Here is a 13,686-nt window from a genome sequence, read left to right as displayed (position 1 = left end):
TTGCAGAGAGCAGGATGAACTGACAAGGAAATGGGGGCTAGGGACTATAAATGAATGAGGAAGAAAGGGGAAGGATGAGGCGATAAAAGATGGGACCCTAAATATTTGGCACTACCACCTTATAGAAAAGAGATAGGGCATCCACCAGTCAGAACCGACTTCAACTCCCCCTCCCCCCCACCATTTAGCCCATCCCCAGACTCCCTCCGCAACCCTTGGGGCACAAGATGGTTAAAATGACATGTTTCTTTTCCAATAAATTTTCCTATCACCCCTACCGTGTTCAGATCTTTCCTGAATTCTTCTTTTGACAGACCCAATGACCCAGGTGTCTGTCTGTCTCTGTCTCTCTGTGTCTCTGTCTCTCTATCTCTCTGTCTCTATTTCTCATCGCCGTCTCTCCTCTCTGTGTCTGTCTCTCTCCCTAACTTAGATTCCGGAAAGGTAACATTAGTAGTGGTGGTGGTAGTTTGGGGACAGGGACACACACACACACACACACACACACACACACACACACACACACACACACACATACACACACACACACCTCAAAACACCCCTGCCTGCCACCACGAGCCAAGAAAAAGTTCTTGAGATGGCCCAATAATTTAGGAAGGCACAAACAAACGTACATCACCACTAGGACCAGCCGGTGCTAGTAGGGACTGGACTCAGGAAGTGGGCAAGTGACCCGCAGCCTCCCTGCAACACACACACACACACACACACACACACACACACACACACACACACAAGTGGGCACGCACACGCGTTCAGAAAGCAGAGGGTGGACCACACTGTCCCACGACACGTAAACACCGTGGATCCATAGAGGAAATGAGTCTATGGTTGGCAGACCCTGCCCCAGCACCCTGAGATCCCCTTTTCCACGCTCTCCTAGCCCAGGGACTCTCCTCATCCCCTGCCCAACAGGAAAATAAAAAGCATTCCTGGCTTCTCTTCACCTCCCCGCCCAGGCCCATTCCTCGGCGGTGCCAACTGGAGAGGAGGGCCGCAAAGTGGCCAGAGAGAGAGAGGGAGAGGGAGAGGGAAAGAGGGCCGGGGCAGCGAAAGCAGTCGGAATGTTTGGAGTGGGAGATAGCAGAAGCGGGTACTCCACGCGCGCCCCAGCCGGCGCGCCCCCACCAGAGCCTACCTCGGAGTCTACGTATTTGCCCCCAGACATGCTGGCGCGTGGCGGGATGCAGTCTCGGAGGAGGTTTCCCTGGGCTGTGATTTAAGGGAACTGAGGAAGGAAGATCTTGTATTGTATGGAGGTGGGGAGGCGGTGGCTAGGAGGGAGCCTCCTGGCCGCTCGCCAGGGGTTTGTTCTGAGCGCAGTTGGCTGGGATGTGAGCTGCGCCGAGTCTAGGCACATCCCCAAGGTTTGGGCAGCAGAGGGCGGGGAGCTCCCGCAGGGAGCCAGTGAGAAAGCGTTCATCAGTGCTCGGCTGTTTGGGCAGATATTTTAGGCCCGGGGCAACATTTTCCCAACCTTAAACCAAGCAGAGGCGTCCCGGAGAGAGCGAATGTTTTCCCTGTGCATCATCTCAGCAGGGGTGGAGAGGGAGCCGGCCAGGCTCCTGAGATGCCCAGTATGGGAATCAGGGACGTCTAAAACAATTCTTCCTTGTCCTAAGTCAGGTTTTTTTTTCGCCCCAGAGCCTATATTCCATTGCTGCCTAAATCACATTAGTCTCCCTATGTCACATGAGAGAAAAATCCCAGAACTGGGAGGTACGTCTTACATCCAAACTCAAGAGAAGGAATGTGTGTGGGTGCGTGTGTGTGGATTTGGGTTGACATTCGTTTACATCCAGTAGGTGGATGGACACTTGTAGTCAAGGCATTGAAGAATTCCCACCAACTCTGAAATATCTTCAGAAATAGAAACTAAAATGGGCCGAGGAGTTAAGGACAGGGAGGCAGAGACATGGAGGGCGGATGCAGTACAGTGATCTTGTCAAATGTACATTTGTGAAAACAACGGAACTTAAACTTGAGGGAATGGGCGGCTGGGATAGGTATTGGGGAGGGGGGGGATGATGGAAGCCGTCACACTGATCAAGATGCATTTTACAATAAATTAACATGTTGAATCGAAACTCTGGTAGAAGTATTTTAAAGATAATAAAAATGTTAAGAATAAAATGTCGGCTTGAATTTTATTTACAATTGATCTTTTCTGGGACAAAAGAAATTTATGCTAATAGGCTATGCCATAATCTGAAAATATTGACTAGTTTCATTTGTAGACAAATTTAGTTAGAACTTCAGAGAATTTAAGCCTATTTAGCTCTGGGATCACACCTGAGTTTTCTATAAATGGACTTGACCAAGAAAAAGCCACGAGATCAGAGAATCATGATTTGAAGCAAATCTAGCAGAAAAGTTCATTAGACAAAAGCTGGAAGTGGAGTTATGGCTCAAGTGGTAGAGAGCCAGTCTTGAAAAAAAGCCAAGCAAGAGTACAAACACTGAATTCAAGTCCTGTTACTAGCACACACACACACACAGACACACACACACACACACACACACGGCAATCTATTTTTGGGGTTAACTGTATGTGCCTAAGATGTAATAACTGTACATATTCATAGGGTACAGTGTGCTATTTTAATATGCATGCATTGATCAAAGGAGGGTACTTAAAGCACAATTTTTTGAACAAAGCAGCTTCAATTTTAACTAGAACTGGTAGAGAAAATTTTACAGTGTGATCAATGTTGGATAAATTTATTAATTAATAAATTCTTGGGACAAATTATGTGTGAAGAAACACAATAGGCTAGTAGGATGGCATCTGGTTTCGTGTATATTGTCTTGTTCATGTAAGATTTCCTTCAGAAAGTTTTGCTGCAAAGCAATTGGGGTTTTAGTCTATGGAAAAAAGTGGAAACCATTTCCCATCTATTGTTACTCAGTGTTCAGCTGTGATGAGTAATCTTGACTGTGAAAAAGTCAACAGGAACAGGGAGAGCTCCTGTTGCATTCCAGCCAAGAAAGGACTTTGTGGAGAGGTCCTGAGTGAATGCCTAAAGAGTACTCAGCAGAGAGAAAGCACCCTCTCAGAGGGGACATTCACATAAACAAGTGAAATCAACAGTGGCACCCAGACTCATAATAATCAGTGAAGCGTTGTCAATGCCAAAATGAATTCCTAATGAGTGGAAAAACCACAAACTTTGACTAACTTGCCTCAACAAGAAAGTAGCACCAGAAACAGATCTTACTTTACATTTAAGAGCTGATTTGAACAAAGCAGCTCTGACTTCATGGAAATAAAGATGAAGAGTTTCTTTTGTTGTTTTTTTGTTTATTTGTTTTAACATAGGTACAAGATTTGAAATAAATAGATGAGGGAAATAGTTGGGTTCTGTTTTGTTTTTAGATACTTCCCCAGATAAGCTCTGGTTTGGAGGCAAGTTAATAATTTTCTCCAAATCATTTACTAAGAAATGGGTAGGTGGCAAATCATTTTCTTTATTTTTTTTAGATCCAGCATAGACCATATAAACCAATCATTTCATTGTACAGAGATAGTAAAAAGTATTTGTCCTTAAGGAGTTTTGTTGGATAATGAAAACTCCTAAGGTTGATACATTACTGTAATGGTAGTTAACTTCTGGGACATGGGATTGCTAAAAGTAGTCTGGATGTGCTCATGGCAAAATAGGAACTCAGTTGATTTTTGTGTCCTCTCATTTTCTCCGTGTCCTTTCTCCCTGATTGCTTCCTCTTTCCATCACTGCTCTGCCTTTTCATATTTTCAGCTTGTTTCAGCTAACTCTCACTTAGGATTAGACATCTAAGGACAAAACCAGCAATACTTTCTGTGTACTCTTGTTCCTTTATTGGGGTTCTGAGGAAATCTTCTGAATCTGGTTATTAGGACTGACATAACAATCATGGAACCTCCTTGGTGAGTGTGATGTAGTGTAGAGAGCAGAGGTCACTCCCCTAAACCTTGCTATGGTTCAGAAAAACTTGAGTATTACTCCCTACCTAGGCCCTACCAAGAGTCTCCAGTATCCTGGCTCTCTGAGTCTCCTAAATTATCTGGGCTAGGCTTAGTTATGAACACACATGCACAAAATATTATATTGCGTTCTTTCTTAAGTTTATTTCTCTTTAACCGGCAGTCTTACTCACATACCATTCCATAGTTACTGCACCCTGAATGCACCAGAACCAAGACTTTGGAAATGGAGAGTCTTCCCTCTGCTTTTCTGCTTTAACAATCTTACCTTATGCATGAGCCTGAGTGAGGCAGGGGAAAATTCTAGGGACAACTAGAAGAAGCATCATGAAACACTTTCTAAGTGTCGTCCTACTGCAGCGTTCTTCTTCCTCAGCCAAACTCTGTTAAGATTTTGCAAGTCACCTCTCTTAAAATATTTTTAGCATTTCTGAATGAAAATAAAAACCTCAAACTCAGATTCTAAACATAATGTAAATCTTCTGCCAAGATTTACATTTCATTGATAGTCTCACTTTCTAATTAATTCAAAATACTAATAATGTGACAAGATATTCATCTTTTAGTTTACATTATCTTGGATTATAGATTTTAATCAAATATTTTGTTGCTCAGTTCCAAATCAATGTGATTGGTTATCTATTATTATTAAAATAAAAATTTTGAGAAAATATTTGAGTATTAAATCCTGTGCAGAAGGTGAATTATTTTTGTTGGTGCTTTGTTTTTAGTGGTAGTGGGTGTTGAACTCAGAGCCTCTCATTTGCTAGAAAGGTGCTCTACCACTTGAACAAAATAACTAAGGGCTTGAAAGATGACCCTATTTATGCTTCCCTCATAGTACCTGAAATGACAGGTGCATGCCACCATACCTACCAACTGGTTGAGGTAGAGTCTTGCTAATTTTACAAGTTCATACATCAGGCTGGCCTTGAACAGAGATCCTCCCAATATTTGCTTTCTGAGAAGCTGGGATTATAGGTGTGAGTCACCGATGCATGGTGCCTCCTTAGGAAGTAAATTATTTATCTGGACCATGTGGCATGTGCTACCATACAAGTGAAATAGCTTAGTCCAAAGTCAAGGGCTGGGCCAAGTCGACACTACCAATGATGAGACCATGGCAACGATGTGAATGAAGAAAATTGTGAAGAAGTTGAATCTATGTTAAATGACGTGATCATTAGAGATTGTGTTTTGGCTTTGGTTTTCAGAGATTGTTATTTTTGTTTATTTGGTGGTTTTTGTTTTTGAAACAGGGCCTTTATTTTTTGAGATGAGTTGAAGCTGGTCTTTAATAATCCTTTAGCCTCAGACTTTCCAGTGTTGGGATTATAGAAAAGAACCAACTCATATTGTTTATTTTTCAAGTTTTAATTTTTTATTGTATATCCTTTTGCTATCTTTATTTCATTCCCAGAAAGATTTATACAATGCATTAAAGACCTTTCATTAAACCCATTTGTCTTTAAATTAGAGCTCTATTATTCAACAAAGGAAATACTCTTTCCTTTTTTTTTCCCTAGTAACTAAACTATTTACCAGAAGTTGCTTTTACCTGGAGAAAACTTATTTCTATACCACTTCCTTTAGGATAACAATAGTTAATTATAAAATATTTCACTCTATAAGACATATATTAGCATATATATATATATTAGTATATAATAGTATATACTTATATGTATTTATATACACCCATAAGTATACATACATACCTACATATGTATGTATTCATTCATGTGTATATAAATACACATGTATATGTACATCTGTATATATATATATTAGTATATAATAGTATATACTTATATGTATTTATATACACCCATAAGTATACATACATACCTACATATGTATGTATTCATTCATGTGTATATAAATACACATGTATATGTACATCTGTATGTACATATAATTTGACATTAATCATTAACTGTTCTGATGTTGATAGAAATTTTATTTTATAATCATATGATGAGTTTCCTTTTTTAGCTAATTCTAGAAAAGAAGTATACCATGGGTAACATTAGGTTGTATAGATATTGAAGGATGGGCTTTTTGTATTACACAGATCCCCCCCCCCATAAGCATGCACAATCCCTTAATTTCAATGCAAACTCTTCTTTGAAGACTTTCAAATATAATACTTGACATAGGGCTCCAGAGAGGGAATTCCAGAGAGGTCACCAGCCATAGTCTTGTCCAAAAGCAGAATGTGCTTTTTAAAATAGTTGACCATTTATCTTACTTTAGAAACATTAGCCATCACCTTTCCTCAGACTTTGAGCTGGTGAAACCTGAGGGCATGATTTGATTTGGGTAAGCTAGAAGTTAACCTTTTGCTACCTTGTGTGTTTCAGTATTTTCTGACAAAGGTTATTCTTCCAAAAATTGATTTTTCTTTTCCCAGCCTTTTAAAACAGAGCCGGCAGAGCACAGGTTCTGCCCAGAACCACATCTGCACCCAAAGTGTGGCAGTTAGTTTGCCACTTCATCACTCTTCACGGGAAGTTCCAGAGGGACAATTCCTGAAGCTAGTGTTGAGAAACATATTTCTTCTTGAGCTAGTCCACTTTGTGACTGGCTTTGAGAATATAGCAAAATTCTGTCCCCACAAGAAAACATCTCTAGATCATAGTCTTATTTATTTTTTATTTGCAAAATTTTATTCCTTGAGGTATTTTGTCAGACAAATTCTATTTCAAATGAAATAAATTATAAAGACAATCTGAATTATCAGCATAAAACTGCTCTAAGTATGGAGAAAATGCTAAATCATAAGTAAATAAAATATCCCTGATTTCTTTTACTTGTGCTTAAAATCTATGTACTACTCAAAATTCAATGCATTGCCTTTTTGTGATTATTAAAGGCATCAAATGAAGTTTCAGGAAATTGAGTGACTTATGGCTCCAACTATTATTTTTTATGCATTATTGTAGCCCTATTATTGTAGCCTTACCAAAATTCCTTTGGTATTGCCCTACCACCTTCCCACCTCCCTCCCTTGCCCCTTGGTCATCGTGGGGCTTCAAGTCTGGGCTTGGGCGCTGTCCCTGTGCTCTTCAACTCAAGGAGAGCACTGTACCGCTTGAGCCACAGTGCCACTTCCAGTTTTCTAGTGGTTTATTGGAGATAAGAGTCTCATGGACTTTCCTGCCTAGGCTGTCTTTGAACCCTGATCCTCGGATCTCAGCCTCCTGAGTAGCTAGGATTACAGGCGTGAGCCACCGGCGCCCGGCGCTCTACCACCTTTTAAGACATGAAGCCTAGGCCCAAACTTAGAGCCAAATCTATTATAATCAAAGATTAATTCCGAAGGTAGGTATGAAATTAAAAGTACATACATACTTGACTCATTCTCTCTTCTGAGCAGATTTATAGCAATAGTAAAAGCAAAAATAATATATAGTTGTGCTTGTCTAAGATTGATAACAATTACTCTAGGTAAATAATGTGTATAGAAAACTTCAGAAAAATTGAAGTCATATGGTAAAGCAATTTACCATGTTATATCTGGTTGAGAGATGTAGCATATTTAGATATAGAACAATAAACTACATTTTTTTGTGTCAAGTGAAACAAACTATGGCTAGCCTTTGGAAAATGACATTCCATAAATATTATCCTACATACAGCCCTCTCTCTCTCAAACCTAATAGTATAACAAAATGTAAAGTAATATATGAAGTAATATAATTTATACCTTTTTATATGCTAGCAGAGATTTTTAATAGTCTTCTAGAGAAGTACACACTTTTTAAAAATAAAGAATTAAAAATTCAATTAGGACTACAATGAAATGATAAAGAGTAAAAGTGATATTAGCGCTTAACTACCACCACCCACCCACTTATAGGAGGTATCAAACTTTCAGATTTTTATAAAGCTAGTGTAAATATTTGAGAGGAGACCTCTACAGAAGCTCTTTGTTTTGTAACCCAGCTGCCTTTATGTCAGAGCTCTATTATTTAACAAAGGAAACTCTCTTTCCTTTTGGTGTTTTCCCTAGTAAATAAACTATTTGCCAGAAGTTGCTTTTACCTAGGGAAAACCAATCTCTATACCACTTCCTTTGGGGCAATGATGTTTAAACACAAGGTATTTCATTTTTTAAAAAAATGTATATATTGTAAATGAACTATACACCTCATGAGAGGGAATGGGAGGGAAAAATGGGGAGAGAGCAAGAGAAAGGGTGACATTGTTTAAAAAGAAATGTACTCATTTCCTGACTTATGTAACTGCAAGCCCTTGTACGTCACCTTTATAATAACAAAAATTTTAAAGTGTTTATTGTATATACTTTTAAAAGCATATCTATATATATGTTTATGAGCATTTGTGTATAAAGTATATAAGTCAAACATACATACGCATATATAACTTCATATTGGCCATGAAGTGGTTTGATCTTCATAGAGAACTTTACAGATTTTTACAATTATATGTTTACTTTTTTGCTAATATCAGACACAATATGCTATTATAACATTAGTTTTTGTACATACTGAAGGGTGGGATTTCATTTTTACTGCTGCCTTGATCAACTCTTTACATCAGAAGAAATAAAAATGTGATTTAAAGGAGATACAGAAGATTATAGCTTTTGAACAGCCTATAGTACATTTTCATGGAACCAGTCAAATGATCTCTGTTTGTATCATGTCGTCTTTGCCTATAACCATGTCATTCATCCCTCTCCCATGTCACACGCAAGCTACGTTTTTAGAATTCTACTACTCAAAGCCTGGGTGAGAGACTTACAGCCTGGGCATCATTTGGGAACTTGAGCAAAATGTAGAATCTCAGGACCAATCATGAATTTACTAAATCTGAAGTAGTATTTTAGCAAAATCCTCAGATAATTCATGTGCGTGTTATCCTTGAGAAGTAGCAAATTTGGAAAACATTAAACCTCTGGCATTTAAAGAGATAGAGGCTATCCCAGAGAATACCATATGAACTAAGGGAAAAAAAAGAACTCATAAACTATACAAAAATGAATTTTTAACAACAGAAGAAGAATAGTAGAGTGGCAGCCTGGATGACTTCAAGGGAATCCCGACTCCACCAGAGGAAGTAACGTAATATTAAAGCCATATTTGTAAGCAAATTTAAGGAAGCATCGTTATCATTTTAAGGGGAGCCCTACAGGTTACATTGGCCAAGTTGCTTGCAGGGAACTGGCAGTTCTTCTCATTTCTATAAACTGAAAGCCTCTTGGAATGTGAAAGCAGGAATTACAGACTGGACAGCAGCCAAGATGATTTCTTCTTCTGAGGGGAGAGCCTAGCTGTGTTGAATGCTCCATTAACCACACCTACAGTTGTGAGTGACCCACAAGAACTGGGGCAGTGCCCGCTTTCTTGCAGGGTCTTACCTCTGAGATCATGTAACTAACTCTATTGAGGAAAAAATTAAAACAACATGCTTCTCAGGGCAGAAAAAAGACATGATTGAATGATGATGGAAATGCCAATATTGGCTGAAAGGAAGGAAAAACCATGAGAACAGTGACGCAACATCTAAAGGGAAGTAGATGGGATCTCCATAGTGATTAAGAGTGTTAATTTTCATGTCAGAATCTCTGGGCTCAAATCCCATCTTCTAGCATGACAGAGGCAATGTCTCAATTCCAGGGTGTTAGTTTCACCATCGGAAAAATGGGGACCGTAGATGTCATATCACAAGGCTGCTCTTTAGATTAAGCGCCCACTCAGTATAACGTGTGGATGTTCCTATTGTTGTTTGCACTGAGAACAGAAGTTTCCCAGCTATGCAACACATAAAGGATTAAACCCAGTTTTGTCCTCAGTGAAATAATCATGCTAATCTTTACTGCTTGCCTCCCTGAGAAATGTTGTGTTCATCTCTGCAAATTGACTCCTTGTTTCGCTGTCCCAGTTAGCTGAGGCAGCAGCTGGCTAGAACTGACAGTGCTATTCAGTTAGAGAAGCAGGGCCTGCTCACTGCCCTTCTCTCCCCTTTTGTTGCTGGTTGGTGCTCAGTGACAAGTGGCTGGGAGGCAGGGAAAGAAAAGAATGCTCCAGAGATGACCTGTTGCTCTCATCTCTTCCTGATCCATTTATATAGGAGAGAAATATTTGCCCTTGGCTACGTGCTGTTTCCCACTCTGAGTCATGTCTCTTCCTTTCTCTCATCAACTCCCCACCTTTTCCTATAATGGCAAAATGACTTCTCCAGCCGTGCAAACAATCGGAGTGACCTAACGCGTCCAAGTGCAGGCCGATAGGTGTCCCTGTCCTATTTTTGGCTAATTGTTGAAGTGGTGTCCTCTGATTCTCTGTCTGCTCTGTGGTCTCCTTTCTTTGCCACAGACACACAGCAGCCATCAGTAGCAGAGCAGGGAAAGGTGAAAGAGACACAGGTGGTCACAGTTACAGTTTGGTTTTTACTTTCAGGTTTGCTTACTGCACTTTTTTGGGGGTACATGGCTCCTGCAGAGACTTCATGGCCCCTTCCAGAGCTTTTTTTTTTGTCATTCAATAAGAAAAACAATTTTACTTTGTAGAGAAAAAGGAGACTTTGGCTTACTTTGCATACTTCACTCTCCATCCTTGTTCATTTGCATTGACTCTTGCTGCAGGAATTTAACACAGGAGTGTCTGGACCAAAAGCAAAACTGTGAAGGGTAGAGGTTACACCATTGGAGTCATCTATTTGCTCTTTTCTGTGCCAGCTTTCCTCTTGGTGGCCTCTCTGGCCTCTCTCTTAATCTGTGTCTGGTGATTCATATGGTGGTCAAGGAACCCCATACATAAATTCCTTATGAGATGTTTGAAATTCCACGTAGAAATCCATTCACAAAAAGGAAAAGATGGCTGCTAAGCAATTGAGTGTGACCCCCATGTATTTTGTACTTTTAATGCATGAGGGAGTGTGTGTCTGTGTGTGACATTTCTCTTGTTACATTTCAGATGCAAATCAAAGAAAGAAACTGGAGAGTGGTACAAAAATGATTTTGAAACAAAAGTAATCCTTAAATAAGCAAATGTTCATTTTGCTATTTGAGAGCAAACATACAGAAGACTTTGGAATAAGCAGATAACAGGACTCAACACTATTTTCATACTTAAAACATGTAGGCCAAAGACTCAGTATACACCCATATATATCCCGTGCTCCTCGTTTTATCAGCTGCCCTGCATATACCGACGTACTAGAAGGGAAGAAATACACCAAATCTTGATTTGTGATTCCACACAGTAGCAGTCGTTAAGTGGTTAAGTTCTACTTAGTTTTGTTTTCTTAGAAATAGTATATTTTGTTTTCTTAAAAGTAGTATGTAACCCTGTAAAAATTCTATAAACTCTTGTTATACTGTGAAAACATTCTACAGTGAAAAAGTTACAAGCTAATGAAATTGGGCCATTATCTGTATGACTTCTCTGTTGTTATTTAATTCATATTGAGATTCAAAGAGAATAATATATGGATTGCATTTTCTAAAATGTAAAACTTTATTGAAACAATGTTTCAGTATTGTATATTTCCAAGTGGGAAAAAGAGTAGTAAAAATGTAAGTATGTTTTCAAATGAGGAACTTCTTCCTTCCTTCCTTCCTTCCTTTTTTCCTTCATTTTTCCTTCTTTCCTTCTCTCTTTTCCTTCCTCCCTTCCTCCTTCTCTCTTTCTTCTTTCCATTCTTCCTCTCTCCTTCCCTCCATCCCCCCTTTCTTCCTTACTTCCTTTAAAATAAAAGCCCTTTTCACACACAAATTACTTTTACAGTTCAATTTATTGTATTAGAAATCATTTGTGTTTTATGTTTCTAGTTAGTGTTTGAACTGATTATAATATTAAATAAAATGATTTTAGTTTAATCTAGCAGCTTTTTAAAACATAAGTTAAAATACATAGGTTCCAACTTCAGAGTCAAGGTAGTCTTTGAATATACTACAAATAGTCCTTAAGTTATCATATCATTCACAAGTGATATTTGCAACTTTGAGCTATTTCATAAACCATAGTTTCCCTAAGGAAATGAAGAAATTGCTATATCATGAAATGCAAACCTATATTGTCAAATCAAAGACTCAATAATTGGAGTAAGGACTTAAAGTTATACTATCTTTGGAAGGCATTACCATTTCTGGACCATTACAATGAACAATATATGATGATGATAAAACACATTTCTTTCTCCTTGTTGTGGTTTAAAGAAAAATTGCATGGAAACTTTGAATTTTCCATAAAACCCCTTACTAGACCTTGGAAATGCTCAAAGGCAAGTAGATGACAATGGATTTTTCTTTTTGTAAATTAAAAGAACTCATGAGTATTAACCAAATAAAATATTAAACACCTAATGATTTGAGACTATAATTGGTATTCATGATAACTTCTGGTCACCTTTAAATAAAGGTATAAAAGCCAGTTATTTCAATGAATCTCACACCTCTCCTCTACCTAGCACAGGTAGAATTTTATGTCCATAGGCACTGAAGTAACTCATTTCCTCTCGGGAGATTAAATATTCCACATGTGAACAGAGATCCAAGCAACTCTTGAAATGTTAAGGTTTCATATTCTTGCTGATTTGAAAGTAAGTTTCAGGTAAGAGAATGCAGACTACAGATAGACATTATGCCCCAAAGGCTGGGATATGCTCGGTGTGTATTACAAACTTGTTAATTTTCCTGACTCAGTAATTTATATGTGGGAAAATGGTGAGAAGTAGAATTTCATGGAGGTGAGTATATTTCACATTCCTTTTGCTAAAGAAAAACAAATGAAATCGGAGTATCATACCAAGTTTTCTTCTGTTATTTATTCATGTAGTCATTTCGTTTACAGTATTTTCATATTGACTGAGTCAGTGATATACTGGGCATCACTTCAGGATTTCGGGAAGCAAAGATAGAGACATGCTTTAGGATTTCAAAAGCATGACTAGCAGTCTAATGGAATTTAGTTAACAGGGTTACTTTCATAGAGTGATAACCGATCATAGAGGCTTGCATATGATTTCATATTGAGACACAAAAAGACACTTAATGTTGAGCAGTTTGGAAAATAGGAGAAAGAGCTCTGAGGAGAAGATTTTCAGACAAAGGAAAGAGAGGGGTATTTACTTAGGGGAGGAGAATAGGATTTTTCAGTGAGGCCACAGAGAATTGCTGCTGCAGGTGAAAATGGTCTAACAGAATTCAGATGCTTGTTCATTTTCCTAAAAAGAAAAAGATCACGATGAAGGCAGGGAATGAGGCCAGTAAGGAGGCTTTGGCAAATAGAGAAGTTGGAGCTGATGATAGGAACAGGGCAGGCATTGGTTAGTCAGCTTCTTTCATGCTGTAACCAAATGCCTGAGACACTCAACTTTCAGTTAGAAAGGTTAATTTGAGCAGAGTTTCAGAGGTTTCAGTCCATGATCACTTGACTCTATTGGGTGGTGAGGCAGAACATCACAGTGGATGCATGTGGTAAAGGAAACTGTTTACCTCATGGTGACCAGAGAAAATGGAGGGCTGGAGTCTCAGTATTTCTTTCATAGCCACACCCCTAGTGATTTGATCTTTTCCACTGAAGTCCCAGTTGCTAACAGTTCTATCACCTCCCAGTAGCACCACAAGTCTTTAACCTTTGGAAGAGATTTAAGATGCAAATTGCAGGATGATAGAGCATTTACTGGTATGCGTAAGGCCTTAGGTTTGCTCTTGAGCCCTCTACCACATC

The 13,686-nt window shown here is 38.8% G+C and overlaps 1 protein-coding gene across 1 annotated transcript in view; it reads right to left on the bottom strand.

Annotated features, from left to right (window-relative positions):
• The window catches only part of Cav1 (caveolin 1), a 32,950-nt gene extending 31,655 nt beyond the window's left edge, over positions 1-1,295 (bottom strand). Inside the window, exon 1 of the mRNA XM_069996614.1 lies at positions 1,160-1,295. Within this exon, the coding sequence (XP_069852715.1) occupies positions 1,160-1,189 (30 nt within the window). The 5' untranslated portion in view covers positions 1,190-1,295. The remainder of the gene's footprint in view (positions 1-1,159) is intronic.
• Between the last annotated feature and the right edge of the window lie 12,391 nt (positions 1,296-13,686).

The sequence above is a fragment of the Dipodomys merriami genome, unplaced genomic scaffold (genome assembly GCF_024711535.1).
Source record: "Dipodomys merriami isolate MVZ:Mamm:240054 unplaced genomic scaffold, mDipMer1.0.p SCAF_5, whole genome shotgun sequence".
NCBI lineage: Eukaryota > Metazoa > Chordata > Mammalia > Rodentia > Heteromyidae > Dipodomys > Dipodomys merriami.
Note: the sequence above shows the minus strand (reverse complement) of the source record. Positions and strands in the feature narration are given on the sequence as shown.